This window comes from Felis catus, chromosome E3 (assembly GCF_018350175.1).
Source record: "Felis catus isolate Fca126 chromosome E3, F.catus_Fca126_mat1.0, whole genome shotgun sequence".
In the NCBI taxonomy this organism is placed as follows: Eukaryota; Metazoa; Chordata; class Mammalia; order Carnivora; family Felidae; genus Felis; species Felis catus.
Window position 1 is genome coordinate 2,251,278 of NC_058383.1, and position 26,615 is coordinate 2,277,892.

Here is a 26,615-nt window from a genome sequence, read left to right on the forward strand (position 1 = left end):
TGTGCGCCAGTCACAGAGCAGGATGCTGCCGTTTATTAGGTTAACGCTAAAGGGGACAAGGAGCTGATGCAGGCTGCTAGTTCTGGACACCCGGCGTTCAGAAAATTATCCTCCCTGATCTCTATCTTAAGCTCTACGGTTCTGATGTAGTAGCCCCACGACAATAAATATACTGCGTTTGCGCTGCAACTCAGTGGGCATCATGAAGATCTTTAGGAACATCGGGCTCCAGAGTTTATTGAAATTATGATTAGCAACTATGCTTTTTCTTGCTCCTTTATACAGGTGTCCAAGGGCACGTACTCTGTCCCCTCACCCAGCTTTCTTTTTCCAGCCACCTGACATCTGTCATCTGCAAGAGCATTCCATGTCCAGAATGTAAGCTGTCTGGGGCAGGGGCTTGGTTTTGTTCACGGCCTTTTTTCCATCCCTTGGAACAGGGGCTGGCACAGAGCAGGTGCTCACTATGTATTTGGTGTCCGGGGAGTCCTTATAACTTTTGTGTGCTGCTGTTTCCACAAATGTTGATAAATGGGTTGTTGTGAGAATCAACTGAGTCGATATCTGTAAAGTGCTTAGACAACAGTTGCCCATTCCAGAATGAGCGCAATGTGACACTTCTCTTGGTGTGGTGAACAAATGAATGAGTCCTCACCCACTGTAGCGTGTTGTAGCCGAAATGCTGGCAGATTATTACTGGTCTAGTTCTGGCACCAACATATAGTGCAGGTTCATGGCTCTCTTTTCGTCAGTGTCCTCACTTGTACACAAAGGGGGTGTGGCTCCCCACCGGCACAGAGAACCTGAACTGCTTATCTTAACAACTTCCATTTATTTCCTCGAGGTATTGCCCACGTGGAGGACAAAAGCTTTTGCTACCTTAACTACCTATGCCCCTGTACCCCCTGCTCCACTCCTGGAGCTCCACAGTCCCCCTGTCCTTCCTGATTCTGTTTTTCACTTACCTCCTCTCATTTACTTACAGAGACAGTACATGTCCACGGCTTTTTATCTGCTGTTCTGAATTCGGAAAACTTTTGAAAGCCTTTCAGAATCCATTGATTGGCAAAACTGTTCTGACCTGAACTCATTCGTTGACAAAAGTCTGAGCTGAGGCTATTTATGGTTGTTTATTTATTCCACCTGGAGTGTATATTAATGTGACCGCGGAACTTTTAATGCATTATACGGTGTACTGCATCAAACCCTGCTGGGATTGTAATCTCACACACTTTACATGCACCACGTAGGTTCTCTTCAAGTGTGAACAATTACAAATTCTGACCCATGTGTCCCCAGAAGTTTCAGGTAAGAAATTGTGGGCCTGTATAATCTGGTATTCAGCTCTGGAGTCAGAATGCCTAGGTTCAGATGCCAGCCGTGCCAGCCCACTGGCTATAAGACCTTAGGAGTTCGCCTCTCTGCACCTCAGTTTCCTCACCTGGGTGGATGGTGACAGTACCCACCCTCCTGAGGTTAGTGCAGAATCATCCGAGCTTATTTTTTTTTTTAGTGGATGCATTTAATTTTATTTTTTAAAATTTACTTTCAAATTAGCATATAGTGCAACAATGATTTCAGGAGTAGATTCCTCAGTGCCCCTTACCCATTTAGCCCATTCTCCCTCCCACAACCCCTCCGGTAACCCTCTGTTTGTTCTCCATATTTAAGAGTCTCTTGTTTTGTCCCCCTCCCTGTTTTTATATTATGTTTGCTTCCCTTCCCTTATGTTCATCTGTCCTGTGTCTTAAAGTCCTCATATGAATGAAGTCGTATATTTGTCTTTCTCTGGCTGACTACTTTCGCTTAGTATAATACCCTCTAGTTCCATCCACGTAGTTGCAAATGGCAAGATTTCATTCTTTCTGATTGCCAAGTAATACCCCATTGTGTGTGTGTGTGTGTGTGTGTGTGTGTGTGTAGCACATCTTTATCCATTCATCCGTGGGTGATCATTTGGGCTCTTTCCATCCGAGCTTATATTAAGTGAAGCACTGAGCACAGTGCTACTGTTAAGATGCTTTTCCCCAACAACTGCTCGATCATGCAAATAGGAGTATCCCCTTTTTTACAATGAGGAATCACAATTCGGGGAAAACTGTGTAGTTCAAACCTTTTCACCCAAATGCTTCTAAGGGGCGGGGTGTCCGAAGTGATTACCCATCGAAGTCCATGTTTTTAAAATTCCTTTTTATTTCAGTACCCGTAGGAATTTTGCTTTCTATATCCTAACACATACCTGGTGTTTCCGCCCAGATCGTGCTGAGGCACTGACGCTAAGGGAAGATGAAACTGGGTTTTATCTACTGGCTTTGAGAACCTCTGGCACACAGCTAATGGGCCCTGAGGGCTCAGTTGTGAGGCCAAAGGACACTGTCTTCGCCTTAAGGATGAGGATGCCCCTTCCGGGACCTGCATGCCTCCCGCACGCCCAGACACCGAGTATCCAGGCGGACGAGGCCACGCCTCTTCCGGCCATAGCCTAGCTCCTTCCGCCGGAAGTCCCGCCTTCTGGCGCGATGCCCGCCGGGCGCTAGGGCGCGTACCACCGAGCGTCCCTGCGAAGGTGATGGGTCGGGGGTCACCGGATTGGCGCCGGCCTGTCTGAGGGCTTCTCAGCTTGAGCTCTTTTCTCCCGGGGCTCCCGGGTGGCCTTTCGGGGAGTTTCACGCTCTCCCCGGCCGCCGACTCTGCGGTCGCCCCCTCCAGATCCGGCAAGTGGCGCGGCCCGGGGCGGGGCCTGAGGCGGCAGAGGGACGCGGAGCTGGTGAGGGGCGCTACCGGGGAGGGGTGGCGGAGCTGGCGGAGTCGGGAAGAGGGGCTGGGGGCCCTGGAGGATCCTGGGGCCGGCCGGACTGCGGCCGCCGCCTCGTGCTCCCTCCGGGCTCTTCGGGAGGCCGGTGCCCGGCGCGGCAGCGGGGTCCGCAGGGAGGGCTCCCTTCTTAGGGACCTAGCCTCACCGGGGACGGACAGACAGACCCACTTCCGGCTGCGACCGAGCCACTGACAGCCCCCAGTTCCCGAGAGAACCCTCCCTGACCGCATGACCTCCGGGCTCCCCGTCCCCTCCCAGGTGGGACACGCAGGTGCACACCCCGGCCCGGGAGAGACGGGCCCGGGACGGAGCGCCTTCCTCTCTGCACACTGCTGGCTGCGGGGGTGTCGGTTACAGACTCGCTGACCCCGGGAGAGACGCTCTTGCCCTGTCCGCGCGGCTAGCGCCAGGAGGCACGCACCCCAGACTGGCCCACGGGCAGTTTGGGTGAGCATCCAGCCGTTCCCCTCCCACCAGAGTCCAGGGTTGGCAGGCTCAGCACCTGAGACCTCGTGGTTTACACCAGACTCCTTTCCAGCCAGGGCGGCCAGAACTCAGGGCCCCTGCCTGCTCTGGAACACCTCCCAGTACCACCCTGGCAGCTCCCTCGGAGGATTGTGGTCCTGCAGCGCCTGGCCTGCTGTGAAAGTTCTGGGGCCTGAGCGGACACCGGGGCTGCCTGTGATTAGGGTGGGCGGGACGTGGCCCTGACCTTTTCTTTGCAGGAATCTCCAGCCTTATCATGGACCCAGAGTGCTCCCAACTCCTCCCAGCTCTCTGTTCCGTTCTGGCAGACCCCAGGCAGCCCGTGGCAGATGACACCTGTTTGGAGAAGCTGCTGGACTGGTTTAAAACCATCACTGAAGCCGGTAAGGTGGAGGGTGCTGCTGTTGTCTTTTTGCCTAGAGGCCAGATGGTGCATGGGACTCCCCTGTCCAGGGGAAGGGGTGTCCATCTATCTGGCTCCCTTCCTTCACATCCTGGAGATTCCACCTGGCTGGTTGGGAATACGTCCAGTTGAAGCTTGAGTGAATGAGCAGGAGAACTTGATCTTGACGTTGTTAGGCTGCTTCCAGCCCTGATTCAGGCCTCCTCTTGTCCATTTCACGCTAGAGGGCTGCAGAGGGCATAGACAAACTTACTTTGTTGTCATTGCACTTGCTTGTTTGAAGAAATCTTTTCTTATTATGAAATTAATACATATGCTTTAAACCTGGAGCAACACAAAGCCGTCAAGAGGAAAATTAAACCACTGGCAACTTGGTTAATTTCCTTCCAGCCTTTTTTCCTGACGTCATTCAGCTGTATTTTTCTTTTCTCTTTTTTTAATTGTTTAATGTTTGTTTGTTTTTTTTTTTAATGTTTATTTTTGAGAGAGAGCAAGCGGGAGAGGGGCAGAGAGAGGGAGACACAGAGTCAGAAGCAGGTGCCAGGCTCTGAGCTGTCAGCACAGAGCCTGACGTGGGGCTTGATCCCATGAACCTCGAGATCATGACCTGAGCTGAAGGCGGATGCTAACCGACTGAGACACGCAGGTGCCCCCAGCTGCATTTTTCTTATAACAATGAAGTCACACTGTAAATACAATTCAGTGTCGTGCTTTTTCTCTGTTAACCATTGCAGAGGGCATTTTCTCTGTGGAACACATTGATTTTATTGACCGTGTGGCATTCCCTGTGTGCATGGACCATAATGGGTATAATCACACCACTGCTATTAGGTGGTTGTGTTTCTCAGGTTCCTTATCGTAAATAATGCCGTAATGGCTTTCTTCGCATGCACATCTTTTCACCCACGTGTTTGATCTCTTGGCTGGTAATTGCCTTAGAGTAGATCCCGTACCGTTAATTTCTAATTGTTACTTTGGTCTATCCTGCACTTTTACTCTCTTTTGAGTTGAATATCTAAGTCTTTCTTGTTTTTTAATATAGGCACCCGAGGCTACACACTTTTCTGAAGGCATCATTTTAGCTGCGTCCTTCAAAATTAATTTTGCTGTAATTTATTTCCAACTATTTAATACTTTTTACTGAGATATTTATTCTTCACGCACAAATCATTTAAAAGGGTAATTTTTTAGATTTACAATATGGACTTTTTTCAAGTGTTTTTATTATTGACTTCTAATTTATTTCATTGGACTTAAAAACTATTTATGTTTTGATTCCTTTTTTTTTTTTTTAATTTTTTTTTTTTAACGTTTATTTATTTTTGAGACAGAGAGAGACAGAGCACGAACGGGGTAAGAGCAGAGAGAGAGGGAGACACAGAATCGGAAGCAGGCTCCAGGCTCTGGGCCATCAGCCCAGAGCCCGATGCGGGGCTCGAACTCACAGACCGTGAGATCGTGACCTGAGCTGAAGTCAGACGCTCAACCAACTGAGCCACCCAGGCGCCCCTGTTTTGATTCCTTTGTATCGAGGCTTTTATCACGGCAGAGGACACAGTTTTCCCAGACGTTCTGTAGATTTCCCTATATGCTGCTGTTTCTGGTATTTGTAGAGTCCTCAGTTGTGACCTTGTTTGTAGTCAGAGTTTGCAAGTTACTTTTAGACAGGGTTCTTTATTTGTTATTAAAATTTTTTTTTTTTTTTTTTTTTTTTAGAGAGAGAGCACAAGTCGGGGAGAGGGACAGAGGGAAAGAGAGAATCTTAAGCAGGATCCACCCTCAGTGAGGGAGTTCAATGTGGGGCTCAACCCCACAACCCCGGGATCGTGACCTGAGTGGGACGCTCAGCTGACTGAGCCCCTGGACAGGTTTCTTTGAGATATAATTTACGTACCATGGAATTGACTCAAAGTGTGTAATTGATTGGTTTTTAGTGAAATCAGGCACGGGGCGGTGCACTCATTGCCATGGTGTAATTCTGCAGCATTGTTGTCTCCTTAAGAGAAACTTGGTGCCCGGTAGCAGTTCACTTGCCCCCGCCGTCCCTCTCAGTTCACCCGTCCCCCCCCCCCCCCCCCCCCCCCCCCGGCCTGTGCTCTGTGGTCCTTGTTGCTCCACACCATCAGAGAACTGGCTCCACGCTGGCTCCTTAGTCATGTCTACGTTGTTCAAGCCTGCTGTCTTCCTGCTAATCGGTATGCTTGATTGTTTCCGGAGAGAGGTGAAGACCCCACCCTGAGGTGGTGGATTCAACCATTTGTCTTTGACGTCCTGTTTTTTCCTTTGCACACTGTGAAGTTAGCCTCGGTACGCGCAGGCTTAGACTGTTCCTTCTTTGACCAATGACTTTTTCCCTGAAGCACCGATAATGCTTTTTGTTTCAAAGTCAGGTTTGTCAGATGTTCTCTTGCCGCGGCAACTCTTCGAAAGCAGGAACTGGCCCGAGCACCTGCGACGCCGTAAGCCCATCCTTTCTGTGCCGCTTCCTCGCTTCTCCTAAGCACCATGCTGCCGGCCTGGTTCTTAACTGAAGATGAGCAGCTCTCTTAACAGTCTGCTTCGTTTGTTTAGCTTATTGTTACGTTGGGACTATCTTCTCTCGTATTTTTAATTAATTACGAGGCCTTGTCTTTGTTTCTTTTTTCCTCCTTTTTTACTCTCCATTGGATTGATAAAGCTTTTGTTTTTAAGTTTTTCTTTTTTTGGTTTGGAAGTTATGCATTCCACTTTTGTTCGTTTGCAGTTACCTCCCCCACAAACTGGATGTAAAAAGTCAAAAGTTAACTAGAATCTCCATCTTCTGTTCCAACAACACAAGGATTTCAGGGCACTTTAACGCCAGCCAAGCACAAGCCTCTGCTTTATTTTTGTCTGGTATTCTGATTCCACTTTGTTTTAACCCCTGTCAAAAGTTATTTATTTAAAATTTTTACAGTTGGTGCTTTTTTTTTTGATATTCTAAAGCATATGCATTTTATTTATTTTTTTAAATTTAAATCCGAGTTAGTTAACATATAGCGTAATAATAATTTCAGGAATAGAATTTAGTGATTCATCAGTTACGTACAACACCCAAGTGCTTGTCCCAGCAAGGGTCCTCCATAATGTCCTTCTCCCATTTAGCCCATCACCCACCCAGCTCCCCTCCAGCAACCCTCAGTTCTCTATATTTAAGAACTTCTTATAGTTTGTTTCCCTCTTTGTTTTTATGTTATTTTTACTTCCCTTCCCTAACGTTCGTCTGGTTTGTATCTTAAATTCCACATGTGTAGGACCATATGGTATTTATCTTTCTCTGACTTAATTTGCTTAGCATAATACACTCTAGTTCTATCCACGTTGTTGCAAATGGCAAGATTTCATTCTTTTTGATCGCTGCCGAGTAATATTCCACTGTATGTATAAACCACATCTTCTCTATCCATTCATCAGTCGACGCACATTTGGGCTTTTTCCATACGGTTCTTGTCAATAGCACTGCTATAAACATGGGTACCTTTGCCCCTTTGAATCAGCACTCCTGTATCCTTTGGATAAATACCTAGTAATGCAATTGCTGGGTCATAGCGTAGTTGTTTTTAATTTTTTGAGGAACCTCCACACTGTTTTCCAGAGTGGCTGCACCAGTTTGCATTCCCACCAACAGTGCAAGAGGGTTCCCATTTTCCACATCATCGTCAGCATCTGTTGTTTCCTGAGTTGTTAATTTTAGCCATTCTGACAGGTGTGAGGTGGTATCTCATTGTGGTTTTGATTTGTATTTCCCTGATGATGAGTGATGTTGAGCATTTTTTTCATGTGTTGGTTGGCCATCTAGATGTCTTCTTTGGAGAAGTGTCTATTCATGTCTTTTGCCCATTTCTTCACCGGATTATTTGTTTTTTGGGTGTTGAGTTTGATAAGTTCTTTTTCGATTTTGGATAATAACCCTTTATCTGATACGTCATTTGTAAATATCTTCTCCCATTCTGTCGGTTCCTGCCTTTTAGTTTTGCAGATTGTTTCCTTTACTGTGCAGAAGTTCTTTATCTTGATGAGGTCCCAGTAGTTCATTTTGTTTTTGTTTCCCTTGCTTCCGGAGACGTGTTGAGTAAGAAGTTGCTGTGGCTGAGGTCAGAGAGGTTGTTGCCTGTGTTCTCCTCGAGGATTCTGATGGCTTTCTGTCTTCTGTTCAGGTCTTCTACCCATTTTGAGTTTGTGTCTCGTGCGGTCCACGTTCTTTCTTCTGTATGTCGCTGTCCAGTTTTCCCAGCACCATTTGCTGAAGAGACTTTTTTCCACTGGATACTCTTTCCTGCTTTGTCAAAGATAAGTTAGCCATATGTTTGTGGGTCCATTTCTGGGTTCTCTATTCTGTTCCATTTATCTATGTGTCTGTTTTTGTGCCAGTACCATACTGTCGTGATGCTTACAGCTTTGTAACACAGATTGAAGTCCGGAATCGTGATGCCTCCAGCTTTGGTTTTCTTTTTCAGGATTGCTTTGGCTATTTGGGGTCTTTTCTGGTTCCATACAAATTTTAGAATTGTTTGTTCTAGCTTTGAGAAGAATGCTAGTGTTATTTAGATAGGGATTGCATTGAATATGTAGATTGCTTTGGGTAGTATTGACATTTTAACAATATTGTTCTAATCCATGAGTATGGGATGTTTTTCCATTGTTTTGTATCTTCCTCAGTTTCTTTCATAGGCTTTCTGTAGTTTTCAGTGTATAGATTTTTCATCTCTTTGGTTAGGTTATTCCTAGGTATTTTATGGGTTTTGGTGCAATTGTAAATGGGATCGATTGCTTGATTTCTTTCTGCTCCTTCATTATTGGTGTATAGAAATACCACCGATTTCTGTGCATTCGTTTTATATTCTGCAACTTTGCTGAATTCATGGATCAGTTCTAGCCGTTTTTAGGTGGAAACTTTTGGGCTTTCCATATAGGGTATCATGTTGTCTGCAAAGAGTGAAAGTCTGACTTCCTCCTGGCCGATCTGGATGCCTTTTATTTCTTTGTGTTGTCTGATTGCTGAGGCTAGGACTTCCAACACTGTGTTGAATAACTGTGGTGAGAGTGGACATCCTTGTCGTGTTCCTGACCTTAGTGGGAAGGCTCTCCATTTTTCCCCATTGAGGATGATGTTAGTGGTGGGTCTTTCGTATATGACCTTTATGATCTGGAGGTATGATTCTTCTATCCCTATTTTCTTGAGGGTTTTTATAAAAAAGGATGCTGTAATTTGTCAGAAGCTTTTTCTGCATCTGTTAAGAGGATCATGTGGTTCTTATCCTTTCTTTTATTAATGTGATGTGTCACATTGATTGGTTTGCAGATATTGAACCAGCCCTGCATTCCAGGAATAAATCCTACTTGATCGTGATGAATAATTCTTTTAATGTATTGTTGGATCCGGTTTGCTAGTATCTTGTTGAGAATTTTTGCATGTATATTCATCAGGGAAATTGGTCTGTAGTTCTCCTTTTTAGTAGGGTCTTTGGTTTTGGGATCAAGGTAATGCTGGCTTCATAGAATGAGTTTGGAAGTTTCCCTTCCATTTCTATTTCTGGAACAGCTTCAAGAGAATCGGCGTTAGCTCTTCTTTAAGCGTTTGGTAGAATTCCCCTGGGAAGCCATCTCTTGTCTGTTGGGGGATTTTTGATTATTGATTCAATGTCTTTACTGGTTATGGGTCTGTTCAAATTTTCTATTTCTTCCTGTTTCTAGGTAGTGTATATGTTTCTAGGAATTTGTCCAATTTGTCCAGATTGCCCAATTTGTTGGCGTATAATTGTTCATAGTATTCTCTTATTACTGTTTTTATTTCTGCTGTGTTGGTTGTGATCTCTCCTCTTTCATTCATGATTTTATTTATTTGGGTCCTTTCCTTTTTCTTTTTGATCAATCTGGCTAGGGGTTTTTATCAATTTTGTTAATTCTTTCAAAGAGCCAGCTCCTGGTTTCATCAGTCCGTTCTGTTTTTGTTTTGTTTTGTTTTTTATTTCTGTATCATTGATTTCTGTTCTAATTATTTCCCTTCTTCTGCTGGTTTGGGGCTTTGTTTGCACCTCTTTTTCTAGCTCTTTTACATGTAAGGTCATGTTGTGTCTTTGAGACCTTTCTTCCTTCTTTAGGAAGGCCTGGATTGCTATATACTAATACTACCCTCTTATGACCGCGTTTGCCGCATCCCAAAGGTTTTGGGCTGTCGTGTTTTCATTTTCATTGGCTTCCATGTAATTTTTAATTTCCTCTTTAATTTCTTGGTTAACCCATTCATTCGTTAGTAGGATGTTCTTTAGTCTCCAAGTATTCATGGTCTTTCCAAATTTTTTCTTTTTTTTTTTTTTTAACTTTTTTTTTTTTTTTAATTTTTTTTTTCAACGTTTATTTATTATTGGGACAGAGAGAGAGACAGAGCATGAACGGGGGAGGGGCAGAGAGAGAGGGAGACACAGAATCGGAAACAGGCTCCAGGCTCTGAGCCATCAGCCCAGAGCCCGACGCGGGGCTCGAACTCCCGGACCGCGAGATCGTGACCTGGCTGAAGTCGGACGCTTAACCGACTGCGCCACCCAGGCGCCCCTAAACTTTTTTTTTTAATGTTTAGTTATTTTTGAGAGAGAGAGAGAGCAGGGGAGGGGCAGAGAGAGAGGGAGACAGAATCCCAGGCAGGCTCCATGCTGTCAGCACAGAGCCTGACGTGGAGCTTGAACCCATGAACCATGAGATCATGACCTGAGCCGAAACCAAGAGTTGGATGCTTAACCAACTGGCCACCCAGGCGCCCCTTTCCAAATTTTTTCTTGTGGTTGATTTCGAGTTTTATAGCGCTGTGGTCTGAAAATAGGCAAGGTATGATCTCGATCTTTTTTTACTTAAGGGCTGATTTGTGTCCCAGTATGTGATCTATTCTGGAGAACGTTCCATGTGCACTGGAGAAGAATGTATATTCTGCTGCTTTAGGATGAAATGTTCTGAATATATCTGTTAAGTCCATCTGGTCCAGTATGTCATTCAAAGCCATTGTTCCCTTGTTGATTTTCTGTTTAGATGATCTGTTCTTTGCGGGAAGTGGGGTGTTGAAGTCCCCTACTGTTATGGTACTATTATCAACGAGTTTCTTTATGTTTGTGATTAATTGATTTACATATTTGGGTGCTTCATGTTGTAAATATTTACAGTTGTTAGATCTTCTTGGTAGATAGACTCCTTCATTACAATATGATGCCCTTCATTTCTTGTTGCGTGTTTATTGTGAAATCTTGCTTGTCTGATATGAGTATGGCTACTCCAGCTTTCTTTTGACCATTACCATGATAGATGGTTCTCCATCCCCTTTAAATCGGTGCTTTTTAGATTTGCCCATGTGTTTACTGGTTTCTTTGATTCGTGCTTCTCTAATCTTCACGCTGTTCTGTTCTCTTTTGTTCTTACTGAACCACATTCTCTGGTAGTTATTTCAGCAAGGGCCTCCCAACCGGAAACTGCCCGTCTTTGCCCCACAGTTCCCTTTCCCCGTCTCGGCGCTTCTGAACAGCAGCGTGGCCGAGTAGACATCTCAGATGTCTTCGTTGTCCTTCCTTGCATTGAGTGCTCTTGGTTTAAGAAGAAAGTATCCATTTGAGAGGTAGAGACAGTCTTCTGCTTTAACTTGCATTCCTTTTTGTAATCAGCAAGATAGATCGCCTTCGGGTTTGCTGGTCCTCGCCCTCCCCTGTGTCGGAGGTGACAGCTGTCTAGTCTGTGCCCTCTCGCCGCATTGAAGCGCCGACTCCTTTGTTGCGGTCATTGCGAATACTTTCGCCCAGAGTGATTACTAAATCCGGCCACGGGAGAGGAGGTCTGGGGGTCGCCCGAAGAACCGGCCTCGAGGGAGAGTTGATCACTGGGCCTCAGTGACACTCCTCCCGGCCGGGCCCTCCTGCAGGGTCCAGCCTGCTGTTGTTACAGGAGAACCCCTGCCTGCTGGGGCTGCTCTGCCACGTGCTGAAGCCCCAGGACCTGAGTCCCAGAGTCCTCTCCTTCTCGCTCCGCCTCGCGGGCATGCTTGCAGCCCAGGAAGATTGCTTCCAGTACCTTCAGGTGAGCCTGGGCCCTCCCACCGAGAGGCCCACCGGGAAGTACACGGCTTTCTTCTGCAGGCGCACAGAGCAGCGGCGGCTGTCGTGACCCTTGGGTCTCTGAGACGTGGCTTGCCCCGTGTTTTGACGGGCACCACGGGATTTTTTTCCTGAGCGTAATCCTTCTTTGAAGAACTGACCGGGAATGACGGGGTGAAGGGGTAGAGATTTTGAAGTAACACAGAGCTGGGGTTGACTCAGCTCTGACACCTGCCCTCCGAGCCTCAGTGTCTTCCTGTGATGGAAGGAGAGCTGTGCGTGTCACGTAGACCGTCACGAGGCTTAACCGAGAGCATCTGTCCAGCACTTAGTCCTGTGGGACGGATGAATGAGGGCCTAGTGAGGATTTCTACTGAGTAATAAGGCAGGGGGCTTGGAGAGCCGGCCCCCCCCCCCCCCGCCCCAGCTGTGCGTCCAACACCTCTTCACAGTCCCGGGTGGGCACAGTAGGGTTTGTGAGGCGACGCCTGCCATACGCCTCTCTGGCCCTGTGACGGCACCCCTGGCTCCTCGGAGCCTCACGGCTCACCTGAAGGCTCACCAGCTTCCTCTGGCGCAGTGTGTGAAGGGCCCCGGGGAGGCCATGCCGGGATGGAGTCTCTCGAAGAGGGGACAGTAGCGGGGAGGGATGTGTCCTCTCAGTAACTCTGGGTGCCGTTCTCGGACGCTGCTCGCTTGGGCGATGCGGTCTCCCGAGAGGCACAGCCCGGCACCGACCGGCCCGCCGTGGGACCCACCACAGTGTTCCGGGGCACGCCTTTGCTGTTCTCGTGGGATCGTACGGTAACCCTCACGTGCCTGCAGAGCTTGCAGCTTAGACAGCTCTTCAGGGTTTGCAAGGTCACTTTCATTTCATCCTAGGAGCTCTGGCCAGTCGGCACATCAGCACTCTTTATCTCTATTTCCTAGACAAGGGAATGCCGGGGGGCTTAGTGCGAGAACCCCACAGAAGCGGCAGAACTCACACCAGACCCTAGAGAGTCTGCTGCTGGCTGTAAGCAGGGACGAGGGGCCCAGGCCGGGTGCGGGCTCTCAGTCGGCAGCGAAAGGCTGCCCTCCTGTCTGCTGGGCCCGCAGCACTAGGCTGGCCTCCTGTCCCTTTGTCAGCTGCCCCTTCACAGCCCCACGGGCTCCTGGTCAGCCAGCTGCTCAGCGGGGGCCAGCGTCTAGGTGGGGAACCTACAGACTGACGATGCAGGGAAGGGGGTGGCAGAGTCTTTGTGCCGCCCGTTGGCTACGATCTGCCCTGGGGAGGGGCTGTACCTGTAGGAGGGTCTCCCTTGGATGACCGCAGATCCGCTGTCAGTGGTGCCCCTCTGGGGCCCGCGGCCATCATAGAATTAGACTCTTAGCCTTAGGGGATTGGAATCTGTCTCTGAGTCTTGTCCCTTATCCTGGAGTCTGAGGTGATTGGACGGTTCCTGTACCTTGAGGGTCGGCCATCGTTGAGCAGGACGCCCTGTGGCCCAGGCAGGACGCAGGCTTTGACCACATTTCTTCTGCGGGGGTAGGAGAGGCTCAGAGTGAATAACTGCTCCAGCGAGCACCTCTGTTCGTAAGACGCAGCATCAGGCTTCCCTCGTGTCGTGTGGAAACCCAGGAGTGAACGAGGATGTGATGCCCGTGGTAGGAAGTGTAGGACGGTGTGTGATTGTACCGTACGTGTCCCTAAGCCAGTGGAGCTTGAGTGGGGAGTTAGCCACTGCCGGCTTGCGGGGGTGGGTGTCAGCTTTGTGGGGGCAGTGGGCTCGCAGCTGGGTTGTAAAGGTTTGAACAGGTGCAGGGAGCGGGGCCTGACGCAGGTGTGCGGGGCATCGGGGTGGGGGGACACCTGGAGGAGGGTGGCCGCCTTGGTGGACCCACATGCTAAGCTCAGGAGTTCGGTGGTCTGTGGAGACCGTTGAGACTCCGTGAGCACAATGTCACGGTCACAGGTGGACGTTTGGAGATGGAGCTCGAGGTTCTGTTTTCAGGGCGAGGATTTCTGAAGTAAACCGACAGGAGTGACGGACCTTTGTTTACAACCCCGTTCTGCCCCAAAAGCTGTGTCCTGCAAGGCAGACCTGGCATTGCTGGGGCTGGTGTGGCTGTGCCGGTGGCCACTGCCACTTCCCGGAGGCACGGCTGCTTGGGGGCTTTTCGTGTGGCAGTGATTGAGAGAGCTCCCCGAGGAAGTGCCTCGACCAGCCCTGAATGGTAGAAAAGCCACCTCTGAAGTGCCCGTCTCCCGGGAACCTGCCCAGGTCACCGCTTCCTTCTCCGCTTCCCAGCAGGGGGAGTTGCTGCCCAGGCTCTTTGGGGAGGCAGGACCCCTCGGAGGCGCCGCCTGGACTGCCCCCAGCGTGCGCAGCGGCTGGATCCAGGGCCTGCGCTCCCTGGCGCGTCACCCCAGTGCCCTGTGCTTCCTGGCCGACTGCGGTGAGTGCCCTGCCTGGTCTGCTTCTGCCTGTGGCCTGGCCGCGCCTGTGCGGCCCCAGGGAGATCATTGCAACGTGCTGGGCCTCGTCTCCTCTTCTGTGAAAGCGGCTGTGCTATCGCGGGGCTGTTGGGAGGAGCATGTGGGGTAGCCGGGTGGGGGGTGGGGGGTGGAAGGGGCAGTTAGAGGCCCTTCGAGGTCACTGCAGTGTGCTTCAGCTCGGAGGTCAGACCCGGCAGGTCGGGTGGTTTTGAAACTCATTAGAATCAAAAACTTCTTTCCAAGGGTCTGGAAATCTCCATTCCTGTTCCTCTGCCTCTGAGCAGAGGGGAGGCGGGGCCCTCGCCGTGCCTCCTGGGGCTTGCGGCGTTCATGCTGTTTCCCTGAGGCTCTGAAGTTAAAGCCGCTTTGGATTCTGTTCCAGCTGAACCCCATTTTCTTCTCTCCCTGCCCCTGTCCCCAACCCCAGGTGCCGTTGACACCATCTTCTCCCTGCAGGGAGATTCCAGCCTGTTTGTGGCCTCGGCAGCTGGGCAGCTCCTGGTGCACATCCTGGGCTTGTCTCTGCAAGGTCCAGCTGAGGGACACCCTGGCCTGCAGACTGGTGATTGGCCAGTGTGTGCCCAGAAGATAGTGAGTCACATCGAGGAGTCCCTGCGCTCCGCAGCCACCCCGCAGATCACACAGGCTCTAAACGTGCTGACCACCACTTTCGGGCACTGCCACGACCCTTGGACGCAAGTCCTGTGGGGGCGGCTGAGTCCCCTTGTGGCCTGTCTGCTCGAGAAAGACCCCGTCCCCGCTGCACACTCGCTCGTGGATCTCCTCCTCAGCGTGGCCCGGTCAGTCCCCTGGGGTGCAGCTGGGGGTGGGCAGGACTTAGGGGCGCTCGTTTCCTTGGGAAGCCTTAGAGTGGCTGTTACACCTGGGGCCACCGCCGGCGGCAGAGGGAATGCCAGAGGGGGTCTGAAAGCCCGCACGCCTAGAAAGGCTCCGTCTCAGCTGGGCGTGTGTGGCCCCGGGGCTGTGGCAGTCCCACTGGACACTGCACGGGCTTTGGGGGACAGGACAGAGAAGTAACTTTCTTTCTGGGGTTCTCTGCAGTTCTCCGGTGCTGAGTTCGTCCAGCTCTGGCCTGTGGGAGACTTTGGCACAGACTCTGAGCCATCTGAGCCCCACCCAAGCAGGGCCGTTGGCTTTGGGGATCCTGAAACTGCAGGAGTGGTAAGGATTGGGGTTTATTTTGCACAAGGACAGGCAGAGAGAGGTTTCAGCCCCTGCCTGGGGGCCGGGGGGCTTTCAGGGAGCTCCTGAAACTAGAGAAGAGTCAGAGGTGGCCGTCGGCAGTGTGGCCTGGTGGGATTTCAGTTACTACGGAGGCATTGCCGTATGCTGTGGCTTCCTGCACGCTGCAGCGACAGAATAACTACTTCAGACACGAGCTTTAGAGGCTCCCCGGAGACAGAGCAGACTCTCTGAGCTGCTCTGCTCAGAGCAGGGCTAGGTTCGTACCCAGGGTCCGCTCTCTCCACCGCCCCCTGCTTCCCTCCCCTCCCCAGCGGCCTTAGCTTGTAGATCCTGGGCCGCCATGGTGTGCACGTCACTGGGGCCCTGGGACAGTAGGGGGGACCCAGTAGGCAGGAGCGGCTGGCCAGCTTCCTGCAGGTAAGGGAAGGATGCCTGAGTCCAGAGATGGGAAGAACGAGGAGGTCATTGTAGGGTTGTGGGCAGATGAGAGGTGGTCGTGTTGGCCCAGGTTGGGGGTGAAAGTCACCACAGGACCCACTCGCCAGAGGGGCTGTGTGTCTGACGTGGACCTGGCTCTCAACTCCAGGCTCTCCGGGTGTTCATGAGGAGGTAGTGGCTGAAAGGGGAGGACCGGGCCGCCCCTGGGGCAGAATTGTGTGCTGGCTGAGTCCCCCACCCCACCCTGAGCCCGAGGACTTGGGAGACAGAGCAGCAGGGACTCTCCCGGGAGGTGGGGCCTCCCGTCCCTTGGTCCTGAGCGGGCACTGTCCCCTGGAGCACGTGTGATGAGGCCTTCCTTCCTAGGGCTGTTCCTGGGGCCTGGGGAGGTGCTTCTGCGGGGTCCCACATTGATGGCCTGCATGCCGGTGGCCTGAGTGCCGGTCACAGTGTTGAAAAGAAGCTGTTTCTCAAGGGAGCGTCCAGAGTCCCGGCACTGGCCTCTTTGCCCCAGACTTGCTGGGGATGTTAGAGGGGTAGTAGCCACCTCACCCCAGGGTCGGGAAGCGGCACTCACCGTGTCCTCTGTGCTCAGTCCACAGGTGTTGAGGGCCCAGGCCTTTGCTGTCCTCCTCCAGCCCCTGACCTGTGTCCTTGAAGCCACCGCTCAGGCCCCCGGACTCCTAGGTATGCTGCTTCCTGAGGGTGGGCGGGTGCAGGAGGGCAGCCCCCGAGGGTCCTGGGCACGTCCTTGGTGTGGGGGCAGGCGGCTCGCTGCCCCCACTGACTGTGCAAGTGGTGGAGGGGAGCCTGTTGTCACACGCGTGGCTGCTGCTCCTCTCGTGTCCCTACCCTGGAATTAGCGGGGCAGCCTCGCCCCCCGCGGGCGTCATCTCCCGTGGCCCCAGAACAGCTGGGTGGTTACGCGGGCCTGCACCACATGCTGGTTCCCGACCCAGGACAGGCACACGCTGGCATCTAGACTGGGTGCATCTAGACTCTGTGACCGGGGCAGGGCGACCGCCCCTGCTGTACTTGTCTTGCTTCAGCCACACAGTGTGTTGAGGACTAGCGAAGGGGACCCAGGGGTGCCTGGTGGCCCCGTGCTGAGCGCAGAGACGAATGTCCTGAGCAGCGGGATCGGCCCAAGAACGGGCTGTGGGCAGAGCTGGGCTCTACTGCTCAGGCGCCCGGCAGACAGGCTCAGAGCCCACGTCTGGCCAGCCCGTGTCACCCTGGGCACGTCACCCGCTGGGAAGCTGTGGTCCTGGTCTTCAGCATGGGGTGACGGCCACAGGGCCCGTGGCCGGCAGCCAGGCCTGCAGTGGCCACACGGGAGGCGCCGCTGATGGAGAGCTGCTTCTGGCTTGGCTTCCAGACTCATTGGACGGTACCGGGGGCGCTTCGGTGACGGTGGACACGCTCCTCCCCTCCAAGGCGGCCTGTGTGGGTCTCCTGTGCCGGACGCTGGCCCACCTGGAGCTGCTGCAGCCACTGGTAAGTATGGCCCCGGCCTGCGTCCGCGGCAGCAGCAGGACCTGGGCCTGCACTGACCTTCCCCCTCTCCCAGCCCCAGCGCCCCTCACCCTGGCCTCAGGCGCCCCTGCTTGGCGCCACGGTGACGATACTGCGGCTCTGCAGTGGTTCGGCGACCCCCACCTCTGACGCGGGGGGCCACCTCTGTGCGTTCCTGGTGGGCTGTGTGCGGGTCCAGCGAGCGGCCCTCGATTTCCTGGGGACGCTGTCTCAGGGCACAGGTGAGCAAGAGTGTCCCCCCCGCCCCCCACCGGGCCCCGCTTGCCTGCCGCTGGCTGCACCTGGGGCTGCCGTCCTCTGTGTCTTCTCTAGGGCACGGTGGGTTCAGCTGGCCGGTGGGTTCTTTCCCCTGCTCTCCTTGGGTTGACACACTCTGCTGGGGAGGCCCCTGGAGGGGAAGGTCGGGTGCTTCATCTGTCTGTCTCAGGTCCCCGAGAGCTGGTGACACAGGTGTTCGCTGTCCTTCTGGAATATCTCACAAGCCCAGACTCCAGCCCCACGGTACAGGCACAGGGTGTGGCGGGGAGGGCTGGGAGGGGGAGGAGTGTGGGGAGGAGGGGGAAGCGCGTGGGGAGAACTTCTGCAGGCCGCTCAGGACAGGGCCTTCTGTGGGGCCAGAGTCGCTCCTTAAAGTGAGTTTGGAGGGGCGGGCAGCGGCACGGGGACTGTCTGGGGCTAGTGAGGACCATGGGCCATGGAAAGCCGAGAATTCTCTGTGACGGAAGGACTCTAGAGCCGGGCAGCCCTGCACTTGGGATCTAAACTCCCATCAGTGTTTGCCACCTGCCATCAAGCGGGCAGTTAGAGACTGGGACAAGAGGCCCGGTGGGTTCCTGGGGCTCTGAGGAGAGGAGGCCTTGGAGAGTTTCTGGGTCTTGGTGCGGAAATCCTGTCTCCCCGGTAGTGGGGCATCCTGCTGAGAGCTGCCACGTCCTGTCTCGTGACCCGGGATGCCCGTTCAGCTGCTGCCCGGTGCTTCTGCCTTGGAAAAATGAAACGCAGTGCTTCCTTCTTCCTGAGCCTGGGGTCCCACCTTGTGCCCCTGAGCAGGGGAAGGAGCACAGCGGGGGCAGATGGGGGCAGGCAGGCAGGCCAGCTCGCCCCTCACCGGTCCTGGCCCTGCAGCCCTGCTTTGCCTGCTCCAGGTTCTGAAGAAGGCCTTCCAGGCCACGTTCCGGTGGCTCCAGAGTTCACCTGAGACCCCTGGCTGCAGTGATTTGGATCCCCACGCCCACCTGTTCCTAAGAGGTAGCCTGGCCCTGCCCGGGGACGCGGTCGTGGGTGTGGGGCAGCCCGGGGCAAGGCGGGTCTGGCCTGGGCCGCCCTGAGCTGCCCCTCCCGCTGCAGAACTTCTCCCTGTGCTGCCTAAGCGCCTGTGCAGCCCCTGCTGGGAGGTGAGGGACTCTGGCCTCGAGTTCCTGACCCAGATGATCGGACGCTGGGGAGGTGAGTGCAGGGTGCTCAGGGGTGGCTGCGGGAGGGCGGGCTCGGCCTGAGCACACTGGTTGTTTCCTGTTGGCTTTGGGAACCCAACCACCTAGGCTGCCCTTGGGGAAGGAAGGAAGGAAGGTACAAGTTCAGCCCTTGGTCACAGCTGGTCATGGTCGCTTGGACCCCTAGGGCAGGCCGGCTTCAGACGCGCACTCCTCGCTTCCGAGGTGCCCGAGCTCACCGAGCAGCTCCTGCGAGACCCTGAGAGTTACGTCCGTGCGAGTGCAGTGGCCGCCATGGGACAGCTCTCCAGCCAGGGGCTGCGCGTCACCCCCGCCAGCCCCGAACACCCAGGGGGCCAGCAGGTAGGAGGTGGTGGGTCCCGAGGCCAGGTAGTTCACGTCCGGCCGTTGTCTTCACCCCCAGGGTCCAGTGGGTCACCACCCAGTCATGGGTGGTCTGGGGCCAGGGGCCAGTCGGCCGCATCACCTGAATCTCTGGCTCTGCTTCTAAGTACCCCTGTCACTCGGGCGTGGTCACCTCCCTCTTCGATACGTGAGCGAATGGAGGGCCGCGGGGAAAAGCAGCACTAGCCCCCAGACCCGCCGGAGGTGCTCGTCAGCAGGAGCTCGGGCTTCTGCGCTCCCCTCCCACCGTCTCTCGCTCTGTCCTTCAGAAGAGCCTGCTCGCGGAGCTCCTGCACATCCTGTCCACAGACTCGGAGGGATTCCCCCGGAGGGCTGTCATGCACGTCTTCACCCAGTGGCTGAGGGACGGGCACGCCGACGTGGCGGGGGACACGGAACGGTTTGTGGCCAGGGTGCTCCAGGTGGCGAGCCAGGATCTGGACTGGGAGGTCCGGGCTCAGGGCCTTGAGCTGGCGCTGGTGTTCCTGGAGCAGACGCTGGGCCGACCCAGCTCCCACTGTCCCTATGCCGTGACCCCGCCCGTGGCGGCCCCGCCGAGCTCACTGGCCCAGGCCCTGCGGCCACTCTGCCGAGTGCAGCTCTTCGAGTTTGCCTTTCGTGCCTTGTTTGACTGTGACCGACCCGTGGCTCAGAAGTCCTGTGACCTTCTCCTCTTCCTGAGGGCCCAGACTGCTTCCTACGGCGGCCCGCAGGGGTCCGGGAGTGTCCCTGAGGTGGCCTCTGTGGAGGCCGCCCTGCAGAGGTGGCAGGCAGGTGATCAGGGCCAGCCGCTGGGGTACCTGGAGCCCGAGGTCGTGGTGGCTGTGCTGAGGTCTATGGACCTGGAGGGCCTTCGGGGCGCGTTGGCCGAGAGCAGCGACCGCGTAGAAAAGAGCCCTCAGTCGCTCCTGCAGGACGTGCTGGCCACGGTGGGCGCTCTGGGGGAGGACGAGGCGGACTGCTACTGAGGCAGCCTCCCCGGGCCTCGCCTTAGGGCCCTTCTTCGCGACCCTGTCACCCAGAGAGCTCTAGCCTGGCCTGGCTGCACGAGGGACCTCTTGGGGAGGCCAGGACCAGGTGAGACCAGCAAGGCTGAAGAGTCCCTTTTGATGTACTATTAAAGAAGAGGCTTATTTTTTACTCAAAATAAACGGCGTTTGGTCCCGCCGCTGAGCCGGCCTGTGTTTGGAGGCTGCCCCGGGGTAGGTGCGAGTGCCAGACCCAGGGGGCTTTGGAGAAGCGACTGAGGAGGGATCTCTTAGCCGGACAGGCGTGTGCTTCACGGGAGTACGTGTTGGGGGTCTCCACTTGGACCCCACTGTGCCCCAGGGGTGCCCAGGCGTCAGAGAGACAATGGCTTGGGCAGGAGGGCATTCAGCCCTGGGTTCCGGCCCCTCGTGATAGTGACCCCGGGTCGGATCGAGGCCAGGTTCCCAGCCTCTGAACCCCCGGGATCACTGTCAGGTTGTAGTGATTCAGAGTCTGCTGTCTCTACTGAGCAGGCAGGGAGAGCTGCTGGTGGCGACACCAGGCCAGTACCCAGGGGGCCACACGGCTGCACCAGTCCTAGCTCTGCCGTCTCTGGGCTGGGTGACCCTGGGCTCGTCACTTCCTCTTAGAACCTGTTTTGTCATCTGTAAGATGGAGATTCTCCCGTTGGCCTCCCGGTGGTAAGTGTCCCGGTGTTCTAAAGCAGCCGGCGTGGTCAAAGAAGACATTGCAGATGGAATTTAGAAATATTTCCGACGAAATAAAAGTGAAAATACAGCTTATCAAGGTTTGTGGGATGAAGCAGTGCTCAGCCCTCTGAGTTTACAGCATTGACTGCAGAGATTAGGAAAGAGGGAACATCTAAAATCAACAGGTTTCTACCTTAGGTGACTAGAGGAAGATCCAATTAAGTCTAAAGCAGGAAAATAAAAATTAGAACCAAAATCAGTTAAAATTGAGAATGAAGTCAAAAGAAAAATCACCCAAATGAAAAACTGATTATTTGAAGAGATCAGTAAAATTGATAAGCCTCTAGCCAGTCTGACTGAAAGAGAGGGGATACAAATCACTAATAGCAGCAATGAAAAGGCCCCTCACTGCAGGTCCCGTGGAAATTGAAAAAATAAAGGAATAGTGAAGGAATATTGTGAACAGCTTTGGGCCCACAGGTTGGGTGACCTAGATGAGACAGACCAATTCCTTGCAAGAAACAAGTTGCCAAAAGTCACACAAGAAGAAATGAACCTTTAGTTAAGGAAACGAAGTCAATAATTCGTAACTTTCCCAGACAGCACCAGGCCCAGATGCGTGCGCTGGTGAACTCTACCAGAGCCTTGAAGAAGTCCTTCCCTGCCATCCCTTCCAGAGGGCGGAGCAGAGGGAACGCTTCCTGCTAGTTCTACAAGGCCAGCGTCACCCTGACACCCAAACCAGACATCTTCCAAGAAAACGCTAGAGACCAGTGTCTCATGAACATAGATGGTGGGTGTCGTCAAAATGTTAGCGAATCGAACCCAACACCGTAGAAGACGAGTTGTGCACCACAAGCAGCGGGATTCGTCCCAGGAGTGCAAGGCTGGCTCGGCATTTGAACGTCCGTTCGTGCAAGCCGTCACATCCACAGGCTAATGGAGAAAAATCCCATGCTCGTGTCGACAGGTGCAGGAAAAGCATTTGGTAAAACTTTGTCACACCCAGTGTTCACCCCAGAGGTGAAGGCCCCACTGCCTCTGGAAAGCCTGTGCCCTTCAGAGACGCTGGTGGAGGGAGAGAAACGTGTGTGGACGGCAGGGCGGCCTGTTCTGGGCAGTTCTGTGGAGAGCAGCTGGTGCTGTCTTGGGCAGACTTTACGTTCATGGTTCGGCCCTGATGGATTCCACCTTTTGCCTCCTTCACCGAGGGACACTGGCCAGGTCCTGGCCCCACCACTACAGGCTGCTGCACCCCGGGTGGGTCCTCGGACCCCACTGGGTTATAGATGGGCTCCACCAGGCTGTTGAGAGCTGCCAGAGACATGGTGTGTCGTTCACCAAGAAGGTGGTTGACATGTTAGCTTCTTGCTTTACTCCGTGTTCTTGACCTGCCGTGTCCCTGCGGTTCTGTGGATTGGCCTGCTCTCCCCCTGCTCTGCCCACGTCCTTCCCCTGGCTTCACACAGCACCCTCCCGCTGACAAGCTCAGGACTTCTGCCCAGACTTCTCTCTGAGTCCTGAACCTGCACGTCCACTGCCAGCGGGTCGGCTGTGTCGTGATGGGGCAAGGACACTGCGCTTGTGACATCATGACGCTTCATTGCGTCCACTGCCTGTCTCGTGGGCTCCTGCAGCCAGTTTTTAATGGGTTTCCTTCCACCCACCTTCCCTGCCTCCAGTCTGTTCTCTTTGGCTGCCAGAGTGATCTGTCTAAACCTGGTCATTGTCCCTTCCCTGCCTAGAAGCTGCCGTGGCTCCCCATTGCCAGCAGGCTGCACACCAGAGCCTTTGGCGCCCATCAGCCTGTCCAGCACAATGTCTTGCAAAGCCCTACCTTATTCCACACCCTCTAACGTCACCAACAGGAGGCTCTAAGGGTCCCCTGGCCGTGGCTAGGTCTCAGGGCCCTCCGTCCAGTTCCGCTTCGGCAGGCGGTCTGCAGCAGGGCCCACGAGCCTGCATTTTGACACCGCAGGAGAGTCTGGTGATACGAATAGCAGTTTTGGTTAGTCTTTTTGTTTGTTTTTAATGTTTATTTTTGAAAGAGAGAGAACATGAGCGGGGGAGGGTCAGAGAGAGAGGGAGACACAGAATCCGAAGCAGGCCCCGGGCTCTGAGCTGTCGGCACAGAGCCCGACGGGGCTCGAACTCACGAGGTGTGAGATCATGACCTGAGCCGAAGTCTGACACTCAACCGATTGTGCCCCCAGGCGCCCCAGTTTTGGTTAGTCTTAAGATGCCATATCTCGGAATACACGGATACCAAGCGTAGACTCTGATCTGGCAGTAACTTTCTTGCAGCTGTTGTCCACGGAGCACGTCCCCCTGTTCCCTGCCTTCCGTGGCCACCGGTCACTGTCCTCATTGCTGTTGCTGGAGGTAACCCGTCTTTCCTCTCTGGCTGCTCTTAAAATTTCTCTCCTCCGGTTCTCTGCAATTTTACTATGTGTAGGTGAGGTTTTCTGTTTTTTGTTTGTTTGTTTTTTCCTTGGGACTCACTGGGATTGTTGAATCTGAATTTTTTTCCCATCAGTTCTGGCAGGTTCTCAGCCCCTGTCCTTTCAGACTTTCAGATACGGTCCTTGATCTTGACTCCATCTCACTCTGTCACTTACCCTAGAGCTCCAGCAAATACCAGATCTCACGGTTTCCTTCACACATCCTGTGTATTGGTTTCTCTATGTTCCATTCTGTCTGCTTTTTGAAAATTCGTCATCATTTTATATAGCTTCCTGCTGTGTGCTGATATTTTCAAGCTTTTGTTTCTTCAAACACAGCAAGCTTAGTTGTTTTATAGTCTGTGTCTGCGGTAACACTAGCCACTGATCACGCACCTCCAGACGCCCTGGCCGAAACTCCTACAAGCTCGTTCATGGCCCACAGAGCGGTGCCCTGCACGCATTTCTCACCTGGCAGCTCCCTCCAAGAGGTGAAATGGGACCTGGGCCCCTTGTTCTGGTGCCTTCTGCCCATCAGCCCATGGCTCCTAGGGCTCCTGTAGCTTTGGGTCCATGCCAGGCATGCACGTGAGAGCATGAAGGATCAAACAGGAGGATTGTACAGGTGGGGCCCGGAAGGCACATGTTATTATGCATGTTCCGTGGTCCGGGCTTCAGTCATCTGGAGTCATGTGGCCGAGCCCGACAATGCGGGACTTGGGATTGTAGGAAGGCTGAGGGTGAAGGGACCAGCCAGCCGCCATCTTCCACGATGTTAACAGTTCCAGCACCCAAGCCTATCCGGGTGCCTGTGGCGTATCGCTTCTGCCTGTTCTTGGTCATTCACTGTGCTGATCACTGGCTCTTGAACACTTGTATGTGGGGATTCCTGGAGGCCGAGGATGAAAGGGAGCTCTCCTAGGGAGGAGTTCGGTGGGGACCTCCCTCAACCCAAGTTCCCTGGTTGAACCAGGGAGCCCCACCCAGGTGATGCGTCCCTGGCCTTGAATCGGTGCTCTTGACTTCTCAGGAAAATTCTCGTTTTGAGACTGCGTTGCTTAGCACCAGGCCACTCTTGTCTCTGCAGGATAGAGGGGCCGGCCTAATTCAGATTCATTACTAAGGAGTGCAGCTCTTCAGATTTACAGCTGAAGATGAGGTGGGTCCTCTGTGATACACCCGACTGTGGTCAGAACTGGCCCTGACTTCTGCCCTCTGATCCCCATGCGGCCACCCAACAGGTATTGGCGGGTATTGACAAATGCCGGCTGGACAAAAGGATGCCAGCCAATCAGAATGGACATTGGCTGGTACGTCCAATCAAAGTGCAACAGCTGACCGTCAGCACTGTTGCTGGGCAGATTTCTCTTCCCAGTGGGAGCAGGCTAGCTTATCTGGGCCGCCCATCTCACTTCAGACAATGAGAGGTGCGGGACAGTGTACTTACCACTCTGTGTAGGAGCACGGAAGTGCTGACCAGCCATCCCAGAGGGACCTTGCTCAGGGAGGGAGGGCAGATACCCCACAGGGCAGGAGCTCTGAACCACAGTCCTCACTGGACAGAGACAGATCTCTCACCAACTGTGACCCACTAACATGCACTTACCCAGGAAGTGAAATGTCTCCAAACGGGGGTCCACGGGGAGAAAAGCAGAGCGTGGAAGCTCTGATCCCGCCAGGTTCTGTGGCCATGTCCCGTGCTGCCACAGCCACGGGTCACCCACCCTCTGGCCTGTAAGCTGGGACCGATAATGCTGCCCTCTGTGTGCTGTGGGCTCCTGGAACACAGATGGGCCCCATACTGTGTCTCCATCCCTAGGTTCCAGTGGGGTGCTGGCACATAGTAGGTCTGTGCGCAGCCTGCACACCCCGGGTGAGCTTCTGGGCGCTCAGCACCTGCTGATCGCGTGAGATCGGATGACTATTGGCCAGGGCCCTGGGAAGAGGGCGTATCAGCTTCTGCTCTGTAACAAATCGTCTCAGGCCAGTGACTTCAAACAACTGCGTTTCACAGCGTCTAAAGTCTAGGGGTGCCGGCAACCAGGCAGTGCTGCTTCTCTGGGCTTGCTGTCCTGCATCTAGGGTCAGCAAGTGAGTTGGCTGGGGGCTTGCTGTTCTAGGGTGGTCTCCACTGGGGTGGCACAGGCCCCCTTTGTTCTCTCACCTTCCAGAAGGCCGGCCCTGGCTCACCTTCCTGCTGCCGCCACAGGCCAAGAGAACAGGCAGAAGCCCACACCTCCCTCGGGGCCTGAGATCAGAACTGGCATGGTGTCACATCTGTCACTTTTTTTCTTTTTCTTTTGAGACACCGAGTGAGCACGAGCAGGGGAGGGGCAGAGGGAGATCCCCAAGCAGACTCCTCGCCCAGCGCGGAGCCCCCCACAGGGCTCGATCCCACAACCATGAGATCATGACCTGGGCTGAAATTAAGGGTCGGACGCTTAGCCAACTGAGCCCCCCAGGCGCCTCACTTGTGTCACCTCCTATTGGCCAACGCAAGTCATGAGTCAAGCTCAGATTCGAGGATGGGCTCCAGGCTTCACCTCTTGACAGGAGTTTCTACAAAGCGCACGGGTGGTTCGGAGGGGGGTGGGGAATTGGGGTTTGCAGTTGCTCTTCCACAGAGGGGGCCCCAGAACACTTGCCCTGTGGGGCCAGGCTCCGGGAGGGTGGGAGGCTGGGCCTTGGTGCCCAGGGAGTTACTGAGCTGCCTAGGATGGGCCTTCAGCAGGCCAGTGGGGACGACGGTCCGGTCTCAGGCCAGGGCCCGTGAGCCCTTGGTGAGCCAGGCCCCTGCCTGAGGCAGCCAGCATGGAAGGTTTGTCGAATGACTGGATGACCTAAGTCAGCTCTGGTAGCACGTTCCAAGAGGAAGTCCCGAACCTCCTTCTCAGGGTGCAAGCCTCACTCGGGACGGAGGCTCACGGGAGCACACCCTCCGTGGCCTGCCTGGAGCCCGAGGGTGGAGACCTCGAGCCTCATCCCCTCCATGGAGACTGTCTTCGCTGCACTTGTCTGTTCCCGGCAGAGCCGAGATGTGTCGCCATGGAAACTGCTTGGCAAACACGCCGGCAGGCAGAGGCGGCCAACAGCAGCCCGGGCGCCTGTTGCAGTGAGGGTGGCGGGGATGGCAGGAGCAAGCGCGCACGCCTGGCTCTGTGTGTGTGACCCGTGGGTGGCGGGGGGGAGAGAGGGCTCTGGGCAGCG

The 26,615-nt window shown here is 54.0% G+C and overlaps 1 protein-coding gene across 8 annotated transcripts; it reads left to right on the plus strand.

Annotated features, from left to right (window-relative positions):
* The first annotated feature begins 2,484 nt into the window (after positions 1–2,484).
* BRAT1 (BRCA1 associated ATM activator 1) lies at positions 2,485–20,461 on the plus strand. 8 transcript variants are annotated; one of them, XM_023246364.2, is made up of 14 exons: positions 2,485–2,767; positions 3,610–3,684; positions 11,620–11,774; positions 14,083–14,230; positions 14,698–15,070; positions 15,333–15,452; positions 16,510–16,601; positions 17,293–17,411; positions 17,485–17,671; positions 17,878–17,951; positions 18,596–18,698; positions 18,798–18,896; positions 19,071–19,246; positions 19,558–20,461. In XM_023246364.2, exons 3-14 carry the CDS (start codon positions 11,736–11,738, stop codon positions 20,254–20,256), a joined length of 2,229 nt encoding a protein of 742 aa, XP_023102132.2. In that variant the 5' UTR covers positions 2,485–2,767; positions 3,610–3,684; positions 11,620–11,735; the 3' UTR covers positions 20,257–20,461. The 8 variants fall into 8 exon arrangements, with proteins under 8 accessions (XP_023102132.2, XP_006941927.2, XP_006941925.2 ...); XM_006941865.5 differs by having other exon boundaries at positions 2,497–2,767; positions 3,541–3,684; XM_006941863.5 differs by lacking the exon at positions 2,485–2,767 and adding an exon at positions 2,774–3,262 and having other exon boundaries at positions 3,354–3,684.
* Positions 20,462–26,615: the final 6,154 nt, after the last annotated feature.